Below are 22,876 nucleotides of genomic sequence, written 5' to 3'. Positions count from 1 at the left end.
ACGTAAATTTCACACCCGAGCATCAACTCTCGCGGCCCGGTACCAAACGACTCGCGGACCGGTACCGGTCCGTGGCCCGGGGGACCGCTGGTTTAAATGCAGGCAGTGAGTGGATATATCTTCCACCGTCCTGCCGGTAGATGGGGGCAGTCAAAGTCCCACACTGTGCTGAAGACTTCGGTAAAGTTTTGGACCACCCCGGATAGCCCGGGAGAGGTTTCCTATTGGTCTGCCAATGAGAGAGGTGTCAAATGTCCCATGGAGCAGTAAACTTCTCATGATCAAAAGTGGAGCTTTCGAATGGCCTTTTAATTAATGAATGGGGTGGATTGCCGCAGTGCAGAAAACGTGTGATTTATTATGCAGAAAGGGGATTATACAGAAGTTTCCTTCAGCTCTGACAACTTTTTCGAACTCGCTGGGGTTTTTCCCCCTTTATTCTTGCTCCAGAAATCACCCAAACTGAACAATGTCGCAGTCTGAGCAGAAAGAAAAGTCGGAGCAGGGAGCACAGAGCTCTGGACGCGAGCAGAGCGACGTGTTGGTGAATCCCAGAGCGGTGTGTAAGGTGTGTAAGCGCCTGTACCGGGACCCTAAAATCCTGCCGTGTCTGCACACGTTCTGCTCTGACTGCATCGCTCAGCTGGAGCCGTTTTCGGTGTCTTCACGTATACAACGGGATGTTCCGGAGGGCGGTAAGCGGGACAAACCACTGGAGGCAGACCGACCCGCCGTCACTATCACGGTGCTCTGCCCTGACTGTGACTCAGAGGTAGACCTCCCTCCGTCCGGGCACGTCGGGCTGAGTACCGACCACTTAGCGCTGGACGAAGTATTCGTGGAGACCCTGGAAACGGACGGCCCGCTGGGATGCGACCTGTGCGGAGAAGGAGGTGCTGGGAGCCGCTGCGAGGTGTGCTCCGTCAACCTGTGCGAGTTCTGCTGCCAAGCGCATAGGTACAGTTAGCTCCGAGGCTAGTTTTTAATTCTGTTTTGCTATTATGCCTTAGCTCAGTTTTCTTTATCCCTTCGTACATCCCACATGCTGTTTTTTGTTTATTTGTTTTTTGCTGTCTAATGTATTAAATTAGGTTTTTACCGTGTTTAAAATTTTTAATCTATTACTTCTACTGCTTGATAAAATGTTTGGTTTTCGTTTGAGTCTGTTCCACAGACTGTAAATGGAAGATGGCTATTGCAAAAACGTCATCCATTCCTTTTTGAGATTTCCAAGTGTCAGGCTGTGCATCTTAGGCTACTGTGGCCCTGAGAGGTCAAAAAGCACACTCTGCTGTTTGGTGACAAAAAATTGCAAATTATGCAGCATGTTTTATTCATTAAGACCTGGATCCTTTCTCAATTCTCAAGTACGCGAGTCCGGACTTGCCAAGAACACGATCATGGACACACGATTTGTACAACTGGAACACCAGCGTACTTGATGATGTCTCAGGTCAGGAGTTTTTGCTGCCGTCCCCTCTTAATTTAACTGTGATTAATATGTTATGAAGCTTAACTTAAATCTCAGCCAAACCGATCTACCCAGGAACAAATAAAACACTGAAATAAACCAAACATTAACAATTAGAAATGATCTAAGTGACTTATATATCATGTTTAACCTCAGTAGCGAAATCACTTTTAATAAAAATTGTGTACATGTATGCCTTAATAAAAACAAACAGGTGAGATGTTAGAAGGCTTTTATTTTTATTTTAGTGGACACTCAAAAATTACAATAGACAGCTGCTGGGGTTTGGAAGAGAACTGAACAAATATTTAAAATATAATCTGATCATTTTGAAGCAGCCTTCAGAATCTCCACGTATTAACATGCTGTTCTTCCCGGTGAAAATGTTTCCTCCTGAATTGAAATATATCTCTGTAAACGATGTGCCAGGAGTCCACTGTTCTCACCAGCTCTTGTGATCCTCAACCTCCCGGTCTGCTATGGAGCTGGTTGGTAACAGACGTCTCCGAAATCGGATCACGTTTGGAAATATTTGATAGCTTGATAAATTGAGCAGATCTTTGAAGTTTACACAGCTTCATTCTCGCTTGAAAATAACTTAAAAGTTTATTTTGTGACCCAGAAAGAGTAATATTTAAAAGTTTTTAGCTGCGCTCCTCTGCCATTGCTGCATTTGGGTTTTGGACTAAATGCATTCTGGGATATTTAGCTGTACCCAGTACACACAAGTCACCACCGATGCATGCTCGATAAAACAGGCAGAGCGAGAACACATCCGGAAATTTTTTGCGTTTTCGGCTTGATGCGTACTTTGAATTGGAACAGTACTTGGTCTCCGACTGATGACGTATCACGAGTTAACAAGAACGCAAGTACGCATATCGAGACAGGCCCCTGGAGTTACTGGCTGAGACCATAAACTTTGTATATATTAGGAACTGATGGTGGTTTTCTCAGATACTTTTATTCAACTGGATATTTTGTTTATTTGTTTGTTTGTCTTTTGTGTTTGTCCTAACAGTGGCAAAACACTAATGGTTAGGCGTGACTTATTAAAGGCTGTTTTGTGCTACTCTCTGCACCGCAGTCAGTTACAGTGGAAATTTGAGGGGTTTTTTTAAATATATATTCTGCTTTGAAGAGACTGAGGTTTAAATTGTATTTTACTCTGTTCTTCTTCATCACTAACTGATCTTGTTTACGTATGTCTTCAAGATGGATTCTGAGCCGTTCTGTGCACTAACACACTAACACTGTCTGCACAGACAGTAGCAGACATCCTGGGAAATCCAGATCTGTGTTCTGACTTAAAGATGTGCTCATATGTCTGTGTGTCCTCAGACGGCAGAAGCGAACAGCATCTCACTCCATTCAGGCTTTGGAGGAGCTGAAGGCTTGTGGTCGTCTGGTCCGGCCTGTCCTCTGCACCCTGCACCCGGGACAGGAGCTGCGGCTTTTCTGTCAGCCCTGCGACCTGCCCATCTGCCTGGAGTGTGCCGCCACGCTGCACCGCGACCACCGCTGCTGCCCCACACGTGATGTTATCGATCGCCATGGGGACCGTATCAGAGAGCTGGTTAACGTGCACCTTCGACCCCGACTCGAGCGACTGGAGGAGTCACTGCAGAAGGTGAAGACTGCCATTTTATTGGGAAGATATACAGACTTTTGAGCCAGTGTCCCAATACCTTCTGTCGTTGCCAGCGCTTCATGTTTACAACAAGTGGCATGAAATTTGGGTAGCTCACAGTTAAACAAAGGGCACCGCCGCTGTCACCTCAGAGGAGAAAAAAAGCCACATACTCGTTCTGAAAACCTGTTCTAGCACAGTTTGTTAAGCTTATTATTTTAAATACCCAGTATCTGCTTTTAGAACTATAATATACATTTCCACTGGCACAGGTGGAAGCATCTCAGGAGACTTTGCAGGCACGAGTTGAGGCCACAGCCAGTGAGGTGAGGGCATTCGCACGAGGTTACGCCAGCGCAGTGGAAGCCCACTGTCTGTCTCTGCTGCGGCGTCTGGAGGAACTCCGAGTCCAACGGAGGTATGAAAACATGCATACTGACCAGCTTAAACTTAGCGGGGATTTGACGATTCTCTAGATCCTGGGTTTCCCACATTACATTAGATCAGTGGTTCCCGAACTTTTTTTGCTAGGCCCCCCTTTGTTTTACAAAAATGCCCCCCCGCACGCACAAACACAAACACATCCTCCAACCACACACACCCATATTTTGCTCCATTGCGGTTTATTTCACACCTCAAACATTTAGTAAACAATTAAGCAAATACAAGTAAACTGCAATAAATTACAGGTAGTAATAAAATAAACTACTAACTCTTTTACGCTGCGTCCGCACCTACACGGGTATTTTTGAAAACGCAGCTGTTTCGTCCACACGTAAATGGTGTTTACAACTGAAAACTGAGATTTTTAAAACTCCTTTTTTGCGTTTCCGTGTGGACGAGGAATACAGAGTTCGTCACGCAGCGTCAAAGGGATGTGCCTTTTTTCACGTCACGCTGTGCGCCACGTTATTGTTTACATGAGAGGAATTGCAGAAACAAAATACTGTTAATCTGACTATCTTCAGTTTTTACACGCTTACATACACACACAGTTACTGACCCTCCGTTTACAAAGGCAGAGGCGTCACGGTGTGATTATTTTACATGTAGTTGTTTTTTCCTGTGTAATAATATTCAACATTGCTATCAATACATTTTTCAAAAAGTGCCTCTCTGTGCAAAATGGGTTTAAAAACATCAACAGCTGTGGGATCCTGTTTGTCTGTGATTTGAACCGGGGGAACAAATCATGGCAGGATCAGCCTGATATTATTTGTATCCCACTATAACTTTACCGTATACAGAGCTAACATCTCCAAAATGTCAGGAGTAGTTAGTCATTACGACAAGTATTTGTGAACTAAAAATTAAGAATGTGGGATCCTGTTTGTCTGTGATTTGAAGAGCCCAGCGCTGCTCCCTACAAAGGAAAGACCAATTCTGCAGGGAGACCTACCTCGGCACTTGTGCAGGTGAAACCAAAGGGCAGACATGCTTCACCATATTTTCTAGTCTTTGGCTTAGAATGAAGTTGGTTTGGAAACATATTCAGCGATGCTTCCTCTCCTGCTTTGCGTTTGTGTGGGCGCCCGTGATAGCAGTGTCCAAGCGTCCCCCCCAGGGGGCGGGCCCCACACTTTGGGAAGGTCCGCATTAGATTATGAATAAAACATGAAATTTTGGTGTTTTTCCAGTGGCATTCGCTACCTCATAGTTTTTAGAAAACACAGTTCTCATCAGAATACTGTGCTTTAACCACCGTAGCGCCACATGGCTAGTTGAGAAAGCAAAATGCATAGATGGCTAATTAGCATATCATTACCTTTCCCAAAGCTATTTCTCAAGAGGAGACAGGAGCTTATTGCCACAGCAGGACACAATGCTGTTCATGAATCAATTTCCTCGCACTGCCTAAAGATGAATGAACCACCCCAGGACTGAATAGTTTACCGAGTAGTTACTGATTATGATATAGAGTCGCCAAAGTTGTGGTTAAGATTAACAGGTTATTACAGTTTTGTTTTGTTCTTAGTATTACAACCTCATCAGTGTTTAGATTATAAAGTCAGACCCAGAAAATAAAACCCAGGAAATCTTCTGCTAAGTGTTCGTGGATCCATTTCGACACATTTTTGTGCCAGTATATATAAAAAGTCAATAAGCTGAGCGGCTGCAGTTTCACTGGCAGTGTGTTTGATATCGATGCTGTTGTCTTATTGTCTAATGTCCAAATGCTCTTTTTAGCTGATTCCAAGTGGATGTTGTCTTCACTGGACTTAAAAGTGTTTCTCATTTTGTGAAGCTGTTGACGTACTGTAACCCCAGCGCGTTTGAAATCTCCTGAAACAGAGCTAATTCTGTGTGTTTTGAACTGATCATAACCTTTTAATCACACAAAAATGAACCAGAATTAAACAAGCATAAGCAATCCATTTATTTCTTGAATATTGTAATACAGTAATTATTCACTGCCATGCCACAGAAACCACAGAGAGTCTACCAAGATTACTGTGAGGAAATGCTTTCAACTTTTGCTTGTCTAACTTCTCTGTTTACCAGGAACCACCTCCACTTACAGGGGGTGCAGCTTCAGCAGGCTCTGCTGGACATCCGAGGCAGTGTGGAGTTCGCAGAGCGGCTCCTGAGTTGTGGGTCTGACGCTGAGATCCTCAGTGCCAAAGGAGTGACCTTGAGAAGACTCACCAGCCTGGCAGAGAGGGGTTATGACCCCCACCCAGCAACCGTTGCCCCTGACGATGGCAGCAGTATATCCTTCATGCCCAGGGAACCCGCAGGGGAGGTGGAGGGCTACCCTGTGGTCGGGGTAATCAACTCTAAGACGGTGGATGTCAGCAGGTGCACCATTGAAGGAGAAGGTAAAAGACAGTTTCAACCATGTGTACAGAAGGTTAGGAATCCATACTTGCTTCAATAACACTCTTAAATAAATCACAGCAAACTATTTTCAGGGTCATGTGTACATATTGTATTTTTTATTTTTATTTTTTGTGTTTTTACCGGCGATAAAACCAATTGTTAGTCTGTGCTATGGACAAGTTTGACACCTTTTCTCCTCCACAAATTTAAGCCGATATCACTTTAGCCCCTCCTATTTTTATAAATTCTGCACTGAGCTTTGAGGTCTCCGATATCACTGAAATGCAGCCAGATGTTGCTTATTTTACATTTGCACTCATTTCTTCACTTTTTTCGACACCCTGTGTACCTGGCCTGTACCACTACCACTTGCTGTGTTCAGAACATCTGCCCCGCTTCGTTATTTCACATAATGGTATGATCCTTGTCTGCCTGCATATTATTGGCCGCATTGTGTCCCCATCAAAATAAAGTCTGACCCCTGCCTGCATAGATTCTTAGTAGGGCTGAATATTCGGCTCCCACATACTGACGGGCCATTAATATACATATATACATATGAATTTATCTTGCAGGCCGGATATAATTGTATCATGGGCCAGATGTTTGACACCCCTGCCTTAAACCATATCAGCAACTTTCAAGACTCAAAGATGCAGCATACACAGAAGTGCCAGAAAAGTGCAGTTCCTCAAATTGCCACTTGAGGCTGGCTCCAAAAATCACTCACTTTCCATAGACCTCCATGTTAAATTCCCCATCTTTAGAGCAGAAGTAAACATGTTGACAGCGTGCCACAAAAACTTGTTTTGGTCTCTGTGGCAAATTTTTGTACTTCATGACAACCACGCAGGTGAATTTTTATGCAAGTCACCCATTTTAATTGTGTTAAAGGTCAAATTTGTGCCTTACTGGACTGTTTTGAGTTATAGTTGGGTGACATTTCGTGTCATTCCGAATTTCAGTTTTTTTTTTTTAAAAAGACAGTAAATATGATTAAAGCATGTTTTAGGTGGACAGATCCCACATAATGTCTCAGTAAATTACAAACACCATGCTAACCAGACTACCTCCTGGGCTGCCCTCTTACCCAAATACATTCATGCCAAGTTTAAAGAAACAGACAAAATGTCAAACTGAAGGTTTTAAAACGTTAATCTACAAACAAGTCATCATAGTGACTGTGTCCGTCTTTTATATACAGTCTTTGCCTAAAATGACTCATTGCATCATCATTATGACCATTGTTTTATTATTGTAAGTCTGTTATGTACAGGTCTTGGGTCATCTTCCATTTAGATTTTCCTAGGAAAATTGGAAATGGGTACAGTGATTTATTGAAACACATACAAATACCCCCTGAAAATACAGTATGTAAGGCAAAAATAGAGTTTGTACAATTCTCACAAGCTTGAAATTCAGTAACGCTGAGGTTCAGGCTGTGGGGAGCCCCATCCATGACTGATAGTGATGCATTATATGTTTTTCTATGCAGGTATGCATACTGCATTTGCACTGTTTGTGTCATTGCTACACAATGACACCATTCCCAATCAGACGCTTTCCCAGTTGTACTGCATTGGGGATCAGAAATGTGATGATACTTTTCTGTGTTCATAATTCCATTCATTTCCACAAGTTTCCAAAAGCCACTGGCTGAACTGCAGTCATAAACCTGTAAGCACATCCTGTTTTAGCTTTCCCCCGACCTCCTCTGTACATAGCGACGACCATTTGAACCAATAATCTCTCGTTTAGATTCATCGCTTCATCAGATCTGATTTTCAGTCCAGTTCTTACATTAGCCTTTTTCCCTGTTTCCTTCCTTAAAAATGGCTTCTTGACAGCCACTCTTCCACTGAGTCCACATCAGGACTTTTGCACAGTATTGTAAGTTTAGCTTTGAGTTTGCTAAAAGCTAACTCGACTCTTTTACCAATGACTTTTTCTTTGTTCTAACATGAAAACAGCTTTAGGCATTTCTGTTTTTATATTCAAGGAACCAGATGACCTGAAGCTGAGAGTCACATGAACTGAGTAATATTTTAAAAGAGTGTGTAACAGTGACAAAAGCAAATTCATTTAAACTCAGAACTCTTGTTTTTCTAGCCACATCAGTTTAGAGACTGAAGGTTGGTGTGAGGCAGAGACGACAGTACAGACTCATGCAGCACATAAAGACTGTTGTTTTGTCTCTGGGGACTTTGGCTTAAAGGCAGAAATTCCTTCTGGAGTGAAGGAATGTTTAGGTGACTGAAGAGGCCTGCAGGCAGTGCACAAACATAACAGGGACACATGCAGTGTTGGAGGAACGGGGATCAGCAAGAGTACAGGGCAGCTTTTGAGCGACAGAATATTTACGACTTTCCTTTTGTGTTAAAATGTTTTATAATAGAGGAGAAGCATGCACACGGGGAAGGTTTGCTTGCTTTTCCTTTTGTTTAAATGATTGCTTCTACTGCTGTCCTTAGTAAGTTAACAGTTAATCAGAAAACTAATGTGAGGAGACAGAAATATGCCCAAAGGTTCTCCTTGTGACAGTCTGTGTGATCTAAATCACCTCATTTGTTATTGTAGAAATAATCATTTGCGCATCAGTTGATTATGCAAACTGCAGCCCTTATTCATTGCTCAGAAAAGCACCCAGGTACTGCCACAGTTCCCATCCTTCCACCACACATATGCAGACGCAGCAAGCAGGAGATTTGTAGCAGCGTTTCTCTCTCTGTCCCAGAGCTCGGATTAAAGCAGTGTTTACTTGTGATAAATGGGAAACCAAAGCAAATTTGGACTTCTTTGTTGAGTCTCGTTGGTATCCAAGAGCCGCTGCCAATGTTTGCCAAAGAGTCAGTCTGCCATGTGATGTCAGGCAGTCTGTTTGTGTGGGGGCTTGCTTGGGTCTGTATTAAAGTCGTGTGTACTGCATTAGATGTAGAGCCGTACACAGCTCTCTGGTCCCTGCAGCAACCTCTTCATTTATCCAGCTTTACTTTGGGCTGACTTCGGTTGCTAAAGCTTCTACGTTTTTTTCCTCCAGATTGAGGATCAATGCATCAGATAAACCAGCTTTTTCCAGCTTTAAGTTGTTTATTCTTCCCAAATTGACTGCAATCAGTTTAACACAGTGTGACACTCTCAATTTAGGGGTTCAGATTTCAGTCTTGAGTATAGGAAAGTGGACATCCCAGAGGCTTACCAACGATTATCCCCTCTTTGTGCGAAAAGAAGATTTGAAGTATTGAAATGGACTGCAAGACTGAGCAGCACAGGTGAATTGTGGGTGAGAAGAGCTGTGTCTTTAGTGGTGACAGCTGCTAGTACTCAGCTTAGCAAGAAGACGAACAGAGATTCACAGATAATGCAACCGTATGTTCAATCAATTTACTGTCAAGACGCACCTAACTTACCCCTCTGTCCGCTCAGCGCCAATGCCACTTTATATGTGCTGAAGAGAGTGCTGAAAGGTTGGATGAAACAACCCTCTCAGCACTCCCTATTTATTTTTATTTGTATTAAATCTTTTAATATTGGTGTACATCAGAAATAATTATATGTTGATAATGATAAAAATCTGTAATAGACCAGTATCAGCTCATATTAGCTAAGCTATATGTAACTTAGGCTCCACTGAAATGCAGTGTTTAGGTTAAAAGTACTATATAAATACAGGCCATTTTACCATTTAAAATGGGAAGATGTTATTTAAAAAAATAACTGCAAAAATCTAACGTAAAGACATTTAAATATATTGCATGCAGATAAAAACTCTGGCGCCCAAGAAGAGGTTTTCACCTTTCACCAAGGAATCAGTAAGCTAAGTGTACTCTTACTGTTTCCATAGGAATAAAGAAGGTCCATACTAACCAGGGGCTGCTAATCTAATCCACTAATCATCAGGAAGAAAAGCAGCAGTTTGGGCAATTTACTAGTCCGAAGTGCTGGGTATTTCTGGGAAGGGTTATAAATGTATTTCCAAAGAGTTCAAAGTCAATCATTTTGCAGTGAGAAACATTATTGACAAGTGGAAAACATTCAAGACAGTTCCAGGTTTTTCCAGGATGTTCGTGCATTGCTTGGAGAAATTGAAAAATAACCTGAGTGCTACATCTCAGTCCTCAGCTAACGTGTCAAAATTCATAAAAGTACAATTAGAAAAAGACTAAACAAATATGATTTTATTGGAAGGTTTGCAAAGTTTCATCAGAAAAGACCACAAGACTTCTGGAACTGCACAATGGTGGAGGGGTGTTGATCTGCGCTTCCTTGACCTTGCAGTCAGTCAGAAGCTAATGAATCATGCAGTGTTCTTACTTTTTGCATAGAGTCTTATGAAAACTGTATATTCCCTGTATATGCAGACCAGTCATGCTCCCATTGTGTATTCACCCCCAAAGGCCCAGTTTGAGCCAGGAAAAACCCTGACACTGTGTATTCATGAATTCTCTTTGTCATTTTCGTTAGTTAAAGCAATTTAAAAGGTGTCCATTGAAGTCTTTAAATAATTGGGTTTTCCTGACCAGCATAATAACACAAATATTTAAAATGTCTTGATAATAAATATACTTTTGGTCGTCAGCTTCAGCCCCACTGCTGCACACGCTGGGCGTACAGGCCCAAGTGCCAGAGGGGGCACGTAAACATGCATGTGATCATCATGATCCAAATGATGAATAATTCCATCTTGAGATTAGGCATAATTGCAAAAGTCATCTGTACACAATACAATGTATACAAACATGAAAAGTAACCATGAGATCACTCTCACACAACTCTGTCATGTTAGTCAGATTCACCCTGGGTCCACCTCGAGCAGCTTTCTGCGAGTGAAATTAGAAGAATATAAATGTTGTGTCTGAGCATCAAGTTCAGAGAGCACACGTGTCTTCTTGGTGTGGCTCATATATAGCAGAAATTTAAAATCAGGACCTTTCAACTTCAGCAGGAGTCCCGTAACGCAATAGTGCTGCACCGTTATTAACGACAGTTCGGCCCCTTAACCAGTACTCCCATTCATCATCAGTGAAGGAGCCGCTGGAGTTAGTTCCATTAGCATCCAAACAGCTCTCCCTGCAGCTGCTGGAAAACACTGAATAATAACAAATGAAAACACAGCGTGGGATCATTTGTTATCAAACTGCTAATGGACTCTGACGAGCAGGCGCAAAGCGGCATTAATCATTGGAGTGAACACAGGTGATGCGCGCTGTAACACGACAGAAACAGCTGATGAATATCTTGAACGAGACAGCGGAACAAGTTAATGAAATGCTAAATAATGACGCAGAGGTGTTTGAGAAATTCGACAATGCTGAAGTCCAGCTGCACCTGAAGTCCCCTCCACATGCAGTTCGTTCATCTGGACACTGACCTGCGTAAGTGCTGAGCGGAGGGCTGTATTGAAATTGTGATCGTGCATCTGTGTGACTGAAACCTGTAGAGGCACAAGACAAATGTCCAGGTGTCTCAGTGTCGTAGTGTGTCTGAATGATAAAGTGCCTCATTTATTCTTTGTAGGGTTTTTTTGTCCTTCTTTGTACTGTTACCAACTTTTCTCTACCTTGAAACATCTTTTCTGGGTGTTTGTGTGTCTGTGTGCTCTTGCCATTTGTGAAATCTCTGCATATGAAGAGGTTGTGTCCATGTATTTAACCTTTACACATCATAAATAAACCGATAAACAAGATGCCTCCAAACTCCCAGGTTAAAATGCTCCAACGTACCAGCATGAAAAAGCATGTTTACAGAGTGATAGGTTGTGTAAACCATCATATAAATTGTATGGTTGGTGATTTTCTTTATAGTTCATTCATTTGGACACCGGGATAGTTTGGGCCATTGACAGGTGTGCTGACACAGGCGCTGTAGCTCAAATGTTGCCTCCTAGGCTTCATGCTACAGTCACACTAGGGAAAACAGTAGTTGGAGACTGAAGCGCAGCTAAATTTATTGCTTTGCACTTCAAAGCAACCATTTCAAAGGCAGCTCACCATCAGCTGCTGTCTTCAAAGCAGCAGTGGTGCATCAAGACGGCAATAAAATGGCAAGAAGACAGAGTCAGAGTCTACTCTCTGTCAGGTTTTGATTGAATGGGGTCTATTTGTCAACTACATGCAATCTATCTGGGATCAAATGGCAATCAACTGTAATAAATCACAAATCTTTTGCCACCTGTTGCAAAACTGTTCCTGTGAACATGAAGAGAAGTTTCCTTTAAACAAAATTCACATTAACTTACATTTAGTCCACTCAGAAGCTCGTAGATTTGAAGTGTGAAATTTAAAATTTCCTTGATAAATAGTGACGTAATTGCTTCAGGACAGCACTTCAGTGGCAAAATTCTAAATGTGACTATGGTGCTCGGTGTCCTTGCTTTTATATAGGACTAGAACCAGATTAGAACCAGTTGAGTCCACTAGTGCAAAGAGATGCAGACAAGTTGTGCTCATCATCAGCCCAGACTGACTGTTTGATCACAGAGTGGTGTCAGTCAGTCTGCCATTCTAGATTCAACGGCAGTTACTGCAGAGCATCGTTACCTCCCACCAGGTAACCAGCTTCTGATCACAAGTCATCTGCTTTATCTGCTTTATCAATTTGTAGTTGGTCACTGAATAAAAATAAAACAATTAAATGACATCACCATTATTAACCACCTTTCCTAGAAGGGCTGTTCTGTATAACGATATATATCGGATGACGATATGAAAACGTCTATCGTTTCATTTTACACTATCATTTGTTTCGTGGTGTCGCAAAATAAACTGTTCATGGCAAAAAAAAAAATCATCATTTTGATGGTCACTGTGTAGAATTTCTTAAGTTCTATCTTCCTCTTATATTTAATATAACCACAATACAGACAGACAAGCAACTCTTTTTATGCGTTGCCATTAGCAACAACGACGGTAAAACCATTGTTTGACTCTGCCGTCCACTTGTTTATTTTCTACATAAACCTTTCACAATAAAACTGAAGATCCTGTTGAGATTTTTCAAAATAAACTGAATCACATGAAATAGTTTGTAAGAGTGTTTACGGACAAGAAGCTAAAAAGAGCTGTCAGGTGTAATAAATAGAAAGAAAATTGCAGCCATTTCAACTTTAGTAACACGACGCCCAGCTGAAAACACTTCACGCGAGTCGAGTTACCCAAGATTCATATAATTTACAGAAAATGTAAAATTTTTGTGATATATATCATTGTCAGGACGATAAATGTCTTATATCGGGATATGAGATTTTGGTCATATCGCACAGCCCTGTTTCCTAGTCACAACCAGACTGCCATTCTGTTTTTATTCTAGTGTGGCTGAGCCAGCAGTGAGCCCCTAAACCTGACCTCTGCACTGTGCTTGTGGTGATTCTTAGTAGAAATCTATAAAAATATGACCGCTGTGACGTACAGCCTTAGCTGATAACTTCGAGCACCATTCTTTCCTCTAAATACGATAACTTTTAGGTCTAAAAATATAGAAATATATATACACATAATTTCCAGCGGTAACAACAGTGAACAGGCTTCAGAATGCTGAGTCCAAAACCAGTGTGTTATGTTACAGTGGTAATCTTTTATATAAAGTTTGTGGAAGATCCCTACATCAACTTATGACTGCGTACTTTTGTCCTGGTGCTCTTTTCACTAATGGGCTACATCTCTGAGCTGTAATTAAGGTAAATGATAATGACACAGGCAACTTTGTGGCAGTTTGGGACGGCCATGTTTTTTCAGCAACCTCAGGACTCAGCCTTCTGTTGACCCGTGGTACACTTTTAGTCAAGCGGTAGTTTTTTGTTACTCAGCGCAGTCTTCGGGATTCAAATTAAAGATGGCGCCGGTGAGGTCGGCTGCCGTCACGACTGCTCCGACCACTTTTTCTTTGTCTTTGTTTTTTACGTTAGTTTTCAGCGTTTCTAAATCGGCAAAATCATCACCATTGGGTACATTAGGTATGACAGTGACACTCTTGTTTCTATTGGTATACAATGTACTCACAATTCGAAGTTTTTAACTCCGGATCCGAGCTGGCCGAGTGAGATCTCGAGGGAGAACAAAGGGAAGCGGCGGCGGCCTAGAGGGAAGCGAGCCGGCGTCAGGAACAGGCTGAGAGCTCGTGCACACCTCTGCCTAGCATCCTGCTCGCCAACGTCCAGTCACTGGAGAACAAGCTTGACGACCTCAGGGCCAGGATAAAGTTCCAGAGAGACATTCGGGACTGCAATCTCCTCTGCTTCACCGAGACATGGCTGAACCCAGCGGTGCCGGACCACGCCATCCAGCCGGCCGAGTTCTTCTCGGTTCACCGCATGGACAGGACACGGGACTCGGGGAAGTCAAGGGGAGGCGGCGTGTGTTTAATGGTGAACAACAACTGGTGCAACAGTGCGAACGTTGTTCCTCTCACACGCTCCTGCACACCAAATCTGGAACTACTGTCCATCATGTGTCGTCCTTTTTATCTACCTCGGGAATTTACATCGGTCATTGTAAGTGCCGTTTATATTCCACCACAAGCGGACACGGTCACCGCCTTATGCGAGCTGCATGAGGCACTCACACAGCACCAGACACAACACCGGGACGCTGCGCTTATTGTGACGGGGGACTTTAATAGCGCCAACCTCAAACGCGCAGCGCCGAACTTTTATCAACACATCACCTGCCCCACCAGGGGTGAAAGGACACTGGACCACTGCTACACTACGGTCAAGGACGGCTACAAGGCACAATCCCGCCCCCCGTTTGGCAAATCTGATCACGCCGCCATCTTCCTCATGCCAAAATACAAACAAAGGCTGAAACAGGAAGTTCCGGTTCAGAGGAAGGTCGCGCGCTGGACGGATCAATCGGTGGCCGCGTTACAGGACGCACTCGATGACGCAGACTGGGGCATGTTCAGAAACAGCTCCGACGATGACGTCAACGTGTTTACGGAAGCGGTTTTGGGATTCATCGGGAAACTAGCGGATGATACCGTGGAGACAAAGACTATCACAACGTTTCCCAACCAGAAGCCGTGGGTGGATAAAACCATCCGCGACGCTCTGAGATCCCGCACCGCTGCCTACAACACGGGACTCACGACGGGGGACATGGACCCGTACAAAGCCGCGTCATATAACGTGCGGAGGGCGGTGAAAGAGGCGAAGCAGCGCTACGGGAGGAAACTAGAGTCACAACTCCAACAGAGTGACTCTAGGAGCCTGTGGCGGGGACTAAGGACAATAACGGACTATAAAGCACCAACAACCGGTATGACGAACGCGGCCGTGACTCTGGCAGACGAGCTGAACACTTTCTATGCTCACTTCGAGGCTGCAGCTAAGGTCTCCAACAATGCTAGTGTTAGCGGCGCTAACGGCTGCAGACAGGAAGATACTGCCAGCACCGGAAACGTGCTCGTCATCTCCGAGCATGAAGTAAGGAGAGCCTTCAAGAGAGTGAACACCAGGAAAGCAGCAGGACCAGACGGCATCCCAGGTCGTATCCTAAGAGACTGCGCATACCAGCTAGCTCCTGTGTTCACTGAGATATTCAACATCTCTTTATCTCAGTCGGTGATCCCCACATGCTTCAAAGAGTCCATCATTGTTCCTGTCCCGAAGAAACCCCACCCTGCTTCTCTCAATGACTATCGCCCTGTAGCCCTCACCTCAGTAGTGATGAAGTGCTTTGAACGCCTGGTCAGAGACTTCATCATTTCTTCACTACCAGACACACTGGACCCACTACAGTTCACTTACCGTCCAAATCGTTCCACAGACGATGCCATCTCTCATCTCCTCCACACATCACTCACTCACTTGGACACTAGAAGGGGGAATTATGTTAAAATGCTCTTCATAGACTACAGCTCTGCATTTAACACCATAATTCCCTCCACACTCACCACCAAGCTGGAGCATCTGGGACTCAGCTCATCTATGTGTCAGTGGATCTCCAACTTCCTAACTGGCAGACCACAGGCAGTAAGGATGGGCGGACATGTCTCAGCCTCCACCACTCTCAGCACTGGAGCCCCCCAGGGGTGTGTTCTGAGCCCCCTGCTGTACTCTTTGTACACATATGACTGTGTGGCCACTACCAGCTCCACCACTATCATCAAGTTTGCTGACGACACCGTCGTGGTGGGCCTGATCTCTGATAACAACGAGATGGCCTACCTGAAGGAGATTAGGAATCTGGAGAACTGGTGCCAGAGGAACAACCTCCTTCTAAACGTCAGTAAGACAAAGGAGCTGATAGTGGACTTCAGCACTAAGCAGGAGAGGAACTACCAGACCCCCGTCATCAACGAGTGCCCAGTGGAGAGAGTGGACAGCTTCAAATACCTCGGAGTTCACATCACGCAGGACCTGTCATGGTCCTGTCACATCAACACCGTGGTGAAAAAGGCCCGACAGCGTCTCTACCACCTCAGACGCTTGAGAGACTTCCAACTGCCCTCCAAGGTGCTCAGGAACTTTTACTCGTGCACCATAGAGAGCATCCTGGCGGGAAACATCTTAACCTGGTTCGGGAACAGCACCATGCAGGACAGACGAGCTCTACAGAGGGTTGTGCGGTCAGCTGAGCGCACCATCCGCTCCGAGCTCCCTGACCTGCACTCAATCTACAGCAGGCGGTGCTGGACCAAGGCCAGGAAGATCGTGAAGGACCTCAGCCATCCCAACAACAGACTGTTCTCTCTGTTGAGGTCAGGAAAGCGATTCCGCTCCCTGAAGACCAACACAGAGAGACTGAGGAGGAGCTTCTTCCCGCAGGCAATACGGTCTCTCAATCACACCACCACACAGTACTGACCCACACATACAGTTCTTACACACACACTGGACTTTCTGGACTTTGGTTTTGCACAACACTGGTCACTATATTCTTCATTTCCGGTTAATACTTGTACAGCTGCTGTTATTGTGTATATATTTATTTATATTTAGATTTCTTCATACATTCTTATATAGTTCTATATTGTGTATTTTGTTGTACAGTTATTTTATTTTCAACTTTAATTTATATATTTATCTTTATCTTATTCTTCCCAGTTAAATTTACCCTTCATTCTAATTTGTGTTGTACAGTTATTTCATTTTTAACCTTAATTTATATTTTATTCCTTCCTAGTTAAATTTACCCTTTTTAATTTTTCATATTTATTTCCTATCTTATTCATAGCCTTTTCCTTTTTTGTTCTCTTTAGGTCACGAGCAGTTGTCCAAGCATTTCACTACATATCGTACTGTGTATGACTGTGTATGTGACAAATAAAATTTGAATTTGAATTTGATTTGAATTTGATTCTAACCTTTAACCCTGTGTTGGTCACAGGCCTGCAGGAAGGCACGGAGGGCCAGCTGGGCCACTTCACCCTGGTGTGCCGAGACTCAGCTGGAGAACAGTTGGCGCGAGGTGGAGAGCATGTCCTCGTGAGCGTCGTTCACACAGAGAAGAAAAACTGGTGAGTGGGGGGACAGCGTGTGGCGTGCCTGGTCAGCATTTTAACTCTGAGCATTTCTGACTCAGCAAATCATACAGAAGACACATTTAGTTAAAAAATTGACCTGCTTAGAACAGGTCATCAGAGTACTCTAAGCCTGAGTGCTGTGCTATTTTTGTTACTTGGGTTGAAAGAGGCACACTCTTATTGACCTCCGTAACATCACATGAATCATTTTTATTCACATTCACGATCAAACAGTGTGTAACTTTGAAAACAAGGGCAGCAATATCAGGAAGGCTAGTAGCTGTTTAGTATCTGCCAGCACAGCCGTCTGATCCATGAATGTCTTTGAGTTATTACCTAAAGTCAGCACGTGTGTGATCACTGGTGTTTTGGATGTCTGAAATAAGTTAACCTTCAGACTGAGAGGCTGATATACATCAGAGTATGACTCAAAGCTCGGACAGGTCATCCATGCTCTCAGAATGAGCAGATTCAGAATCCAGCACTGATGTTTTGAGAGCAGTTTACATCTATGTGCTATCAGTTGCGGTTTTAAAGTGATATTTTATATTATTAATAAAATGTTTTTTATTTTCCATCAGTAAAGTGGAGACGACTGTGACTGACAACAGTGACGGGTCCTACAGTGTGTCATACACACCACAGCAGCCAGGAGCGTACTCTGTGTGGGTTTGTGTCAAAGCCCAACATGTCAAGGTATTTTAAACTAAAGTGTCGAGACTGTAAGTTTTAATTTGGTTTGTTTCTCTTACGCCCCGTCTAAGGGGCCAGGATACAAAATGAGATGGGGACAACAAACTTACCCAAGACTCAAGCAGCCACAGTTTTTTCACAGTTTCATAATTAAGGCCATCTTCAGTTGATACATGGGTACACACTTTCACTTCCTGGGGTTTGCCTACAAGTTTACACTATAACAAAAGAGGCTAAAACTGCTTTAGCCAACACAGTGCGGTTGCTGTACACTTGAAAACATCATGAATTAACTTCAGTTTCATGAAATGGTGTGATCAGTTTTAGATATTTAGAGATCTCCAACTCAGACGCTCTCATACAGAGATGCAGGCCATCACCTCCTTTATATAAAGGGATTACCCAAAGATGTTCACTAGATATACCTGACACAGGTTCCACACAGACACCAGCAGCAAGGATGCCAGCAACCTCCACGACCTTCTGGTTCGGCCTCGTGGGCAACCCTTATTCTGCTGTGGCCTCCTCAGGCTGCCTTGCAGCTTCCTTCTGTGAAGGTCGGACGTCTTTGTCCACCAACTCTGCACACAGAGAGGCCTTCAGCTCTGCTTTACAAGCACTACAGAGCATTTGAATGTCACAAAAAATAGCCACTGTAAGTAAATCTGCCCCCAAAATATCTATGGAAAGAATTACCCCACACACTAAAGAAAACAGAAAACACACACACAAAATAACCGCCAAGCAAGAAAAACCGAGGACAAGCCCCCGTCTCATCTAGGAAACCATCTAGGAAAGCCACTCCATTCGCAGCCAGGCACCTGCAGAGTCTAATTAGTTTCCTCTTCTTTATATAATATTTACATGTTGAAACAAAAATATAATCGCTGTCGAAACAGTTTGAAAACAGTAGCTGCGTTTCACAGCTGAATTATTGAAATAATAAGCTGACTGCTAGACGGAGCCGTGGCCTTGCTAGCAGTGCACAGCTCGTCACTTCAGGGCTCTACATCCTCCTGACAAATCAAGTTATTATGCACAACGTTGTCCTTATTAAGCAAGAAGAATCCCTGTAACGGCTCTTGTGCCAACCGACACTGGTTGACTGCCTCTGTGCTGTCTGTCTCTGCAGGGCTCTCCATTTGTTCTGAATGTGAAGAGGAAGTTCAGGCGTCACAGAGGGACGTTTCACTGCTGCTCCTTCTGCTCCAGCGGAGGAGCCAAAGAGGCTCGCTGTGGCTGCCCGGGAACCATGCCAGGTACGCAGCAGATAACTTTCATATGTCCTGTCTGAAGGAGCAGGTGTACAGTGAACAAACTTCGGGGTACACTGTGCTGTTGACTAGAACACACAGATGAAGAACAAAATTAAGTTAAGATTTTCACAGAATCTCGGCACCATCATCTGTGCACTTTGTGTTTTTAAGCTAAACCAGCTTTCCTTACACTCTCTGTGTTCTATTATATTTCAGGTTATTTGATTCATAAAAGAAGCAGGTGTTTGAAATATAGTTCCTTAGCATCACACATGTCTTTTGTGTGTAATTTGAGTTAAATAGAGACAGTTGCTGTTACTGAAATGTTTCCCGTCACTATGGAAATCATTGTTTCTCTCTGCATTTACTTACACTCTGAAATATGTTCAAAGCCACTGTGGTAAATGTAGGTAAACGTAGACCTATTACAGACTGATAAACTGGAAAAACAAATTTTCATATGAGCTGGCGATAATTAAAGTACAGATGTAATCATTCTATCCACACCTGCTATAATTCAGCTCCAAAATCTCTGTCTAAAGGAGCCTGTAAGCAACGAATGAGGAAAAAGCTTAAATCAGTCTTTTGTATTTTGTCTCTCATCATTTCATCTGCCATCGAATGTCCGTCTGACTGCAGGAGGATTTAAAGGCTGCGGTCATGGTCATAAAGGACATCCCGGGAAGCCTCACTGGTCTTGCTGTGGCAGCACCACGGAGCAGTCGGAGTGTTTGCCCCAGAGCGTGCTGGCTGCCGTTTCCCCTCGCAGCCACCTGCGAACTGTGGAGCTCTGAGGCGACGCAGAGCCGAGACCTGTCAGGACGATGCGGTTTCATAAAAAGATGGCAGAAATGGAAAGGTTAGAGCTGCGGGGAAGTAACCTTGAGGTTGTCGGCGTAAACCTTGGACCAACTTGAAAAGGTCAGACAAGGGAAGTGAAAGTAACCTAGTGAGGCAGGACATCAGAGTCACTGCATGTCGGGCTTAATGTGATACAGTATCCAGCCAGCTGCTAGAGACTAACAAGGGACACAGACAGTCCTCTGTGTAGTCCACATTGTAAAAGTGCCTTTATGTGTCGGCTTATCATGCTCACGCTGGAGGAGAAAGGAGAAAGAAGAAGCATCGATCACAGCAGGACAGAAATGTGCTTAAAGCCTTGCTGAAAGGAAGCGGAGCAACAGCTGACAGTTTACAAGTTTTTAACCTTTTAATCAGCTCGGAAGTTCTGAGGTGCTGAAATAAATTTTTGATTCATGATTTTAATGGTCAGTAAAAAAAACAGCCAGAATCAACAGATTGTGGAATATTTTATGTCTTTTTATATCAAACAGTCAGAGGAAGTAATCCTAAATATACTTTCGTAAATATAGCCATGGTACACCACCACTCCCTACATGGCACCTTGCCTGTGTAGACAGCAAAAAATGACTGTAATGCTATTTTTCCCCCAAAAAAAATTGATGGATTTTTCTTTATAGTTCCTTTGTTCTTTCAGTTCTGAAATAATGTAACTATTATTGTAACTGTTATGAGGTATAAGGTAGTGGAACAACAGTCTATGTGTCAAGAAATGATTTTATGCATCTCCTTACAGTGCTGTTACAAATATGGACACATGTTAAATAATGAGATCAATGTTTTAACAGCTGATCATGTGCACCAAAGCTCAAGCTTCAGGGTTTTTTATTACTCTTGTTTCTGCATTATGTCAGTGACAGCAGATACCCCTATGGATGTGGCTCTGGCTGCGAGCACAGCAGCCCCGCCCACCTGCTGTTCAAACCTGCTGTTTACAAGGGGTAGCCAATCAGAAGAAAAGCTAGCTTGAAGGGCGAGGGAAAGGAGCTAAAACAGCTCATTTCAGACAGGGATTAATTTTGAATAACGGGAATATTTGTCATATAAATATTGACTAATTACTTGAGTTCCAAGTAGTTGTGTATTATAACAATACCTACTGTGTCTTCATTAGTAACAACTTAGTCATAATTGTGCCTTTTACTGGATTATTTGTATGTAATAGTCACAAAACAGGTGATTACACATAGCATTACTAATAATTCATAACCATTTCCTACAAATTTACATATTACAGCCTACTCAAGTTCTAAGTATTAAATCAGGTAGATAAATACATTTTTGTTAAAAAATAATAATAAAACATTATGTGTAGCTACAAGGAAATCATTATATGCACAACTACTGCCAAGTACTGCAAAAATATGTTTGCTCGACAACATTTGATTCAATGATTAATTTGTAAGCTAATCCATAAGGTAAGGAAGGCCGTTGCATGGAAACCATCCAAAGTGTAAATTCATTCGCTGTTCCAAATGCAAACATCTGATTGTTTTTGCAAGCCACAGCATCTGTCCTGTCCTGTGTGCATGTGAACAATTTTATATTCAATGGCTGTTAGTGCTACCGGAACAACGAAGAAACTTATTAAAATATTCACACAAAAGGTTTTTTCCTCAAGTGTCTTTAGGAATTCATCTCCTGCAAGCTTCAAGCCTTTATCTGGAAAGCACTGTGACCATGAAGGTGCAGACAGACACTGCTTAGAATACAGACTTGTTTTTCTTCTGAGCGTTATAATGAGCAACTTTTTCTGTATTCAGAATGCAACATGCATGTTGCACTTGAGTGGAAGGAACATGATGATTTTTACGTAGCATGTGCTCAATATGAAGTTGTAAAAATGAAATTTACAACTAATTTTTCTACTTGTGGGCCAATATCTGCAGAATGACAGAGAAGCTGTCACACACTGAGATCTGGAAGTGTTTCCATCAGACTCTGACTTACACATTCATCTGGATGTATTAGCAGGTAACTTGTCCTGGTGCTGTATTATTAGTGTGAATGCTTGAAAAGCATTCACAGTATTGTTGTTGTAATCTTTATTATTATTATTAGTGTGAATGCTTGAAAAGCATTCACAGTATTGTTGTTGTAATCTTTATTATTATTATTATATTTTATTCTGTATTCCGTACGTTTTTTGTAATCCTACTCCTTCAAAACCGTTCAACTTAGAAAAACCATTCCAACACCGTTAGATTCCTATTCTTTTGGACAACACTGCTTCCATTTTTCATATTTTTAACATTTATATTTTTAATTTTATTCAACTTTATTCAACAAAAATTTATAATGTATTTCAATGGGGAGACCCTTCAAATCCTCATTCAACTTACTCATTTTTAAACTCTTACTACTTCCACATACATTGACATAGAGCCACCATTCAAACTTTAAAACGAAGACAAGACATTCAACTATTCAACTTGCATTTATCTTTTCAATATCTATTATACTTTTTCTTCAGTTCCAGTTTAAGTTTCATGATGTTTTTTCACCCGTTTCAGAGTTTATAATGGGTGTGTATGGGACGGAATGTTGGGGCTAGAGTGAGACAGCTCAACTGCTAGAGTGAGAGGAGCAAAAAAATTAATCTTAAAATCTTTTTTAAAACTGCTGCTGTGTCCACAGCGTTTGCTCTACAGGTATGATTTTACCCTCAAAACGTAGCCATGGCGG

General features: G+C 42.8%; 1 protein-coding gene across 1 annotated transcript; it reads left to right on the top strand.

Moving 5' to 3' along the window:
- Window positions 1–72: 72 nt before the first annotated feature.
- Window positions 73–21,797, top strand: trim45 (tripartite motif containing 45). The gene is made up of 8 exons (XM_026145412.2): window positions 73–957; window positions 2,813–3,101; window positions 3,374–3,519; window positions 5,604–5,920; window positions 17,246–17,375; window positions 17,963–18,077; window positions 19,207–19,333; window positions 19,970–21,797. Exons 1-8 carry the CDS (start codon window positions 470–472, stop codon window positions 20,122–20,124), a joined length of 1,767 nt encoding a protein of 588 aa, XP_026001197.2. The 5' UTR covers window positions 73–469; the 3' UTR covers window positions 20,125–21,797.
- The last annotated feature ends 1,079 nt before the right edge of the window (window positions 21,798–22,876 follow it).

This window comes from Astatotilapia calliptera, chromosome 16 (assembly GCF_964374335.1).
Source record: "Astatotilapia calliptera chromosome 16, fAstCal68.1, whole genome shotgun sequence".
NCBI lineage: Eukaryota > Metazoa > Chordata > Actinopteri > Cichliformes > Cichlidae > Astatotilapia > Astatotilapia calliptera.
The sequence above is the reverse complement of the archived record's forward strand: the minus strand, read 5'-3'. Positions and strand labels throughout refer to the sequence as shown.

Excerpts from the sequence above, each read along its gene's own strand:
- trim45 (XM_026145412.2), top strand. The coding sequence starts at position 470 with ATGTCGCAGTCTGAGCAGAAAGAAAAGTCGGAGCAGGGAGCACAGAGC. Across the intron at positions 3,520-5,603 it reads GAACTCCGAGTCCAACGGAG|GAACCACCTCCACTTACAGG; the intron begins GTATGAAAACAT and ends TCTGTTTACCAG. Across the intron at positions 5,921-17,245 it reads GTGCACCATTGAAGGAGAAG|GCCTGCAGGAAGGCACGGAG; the intron begins GTAAAAGACAGT and ends TGTTGGTCACAG.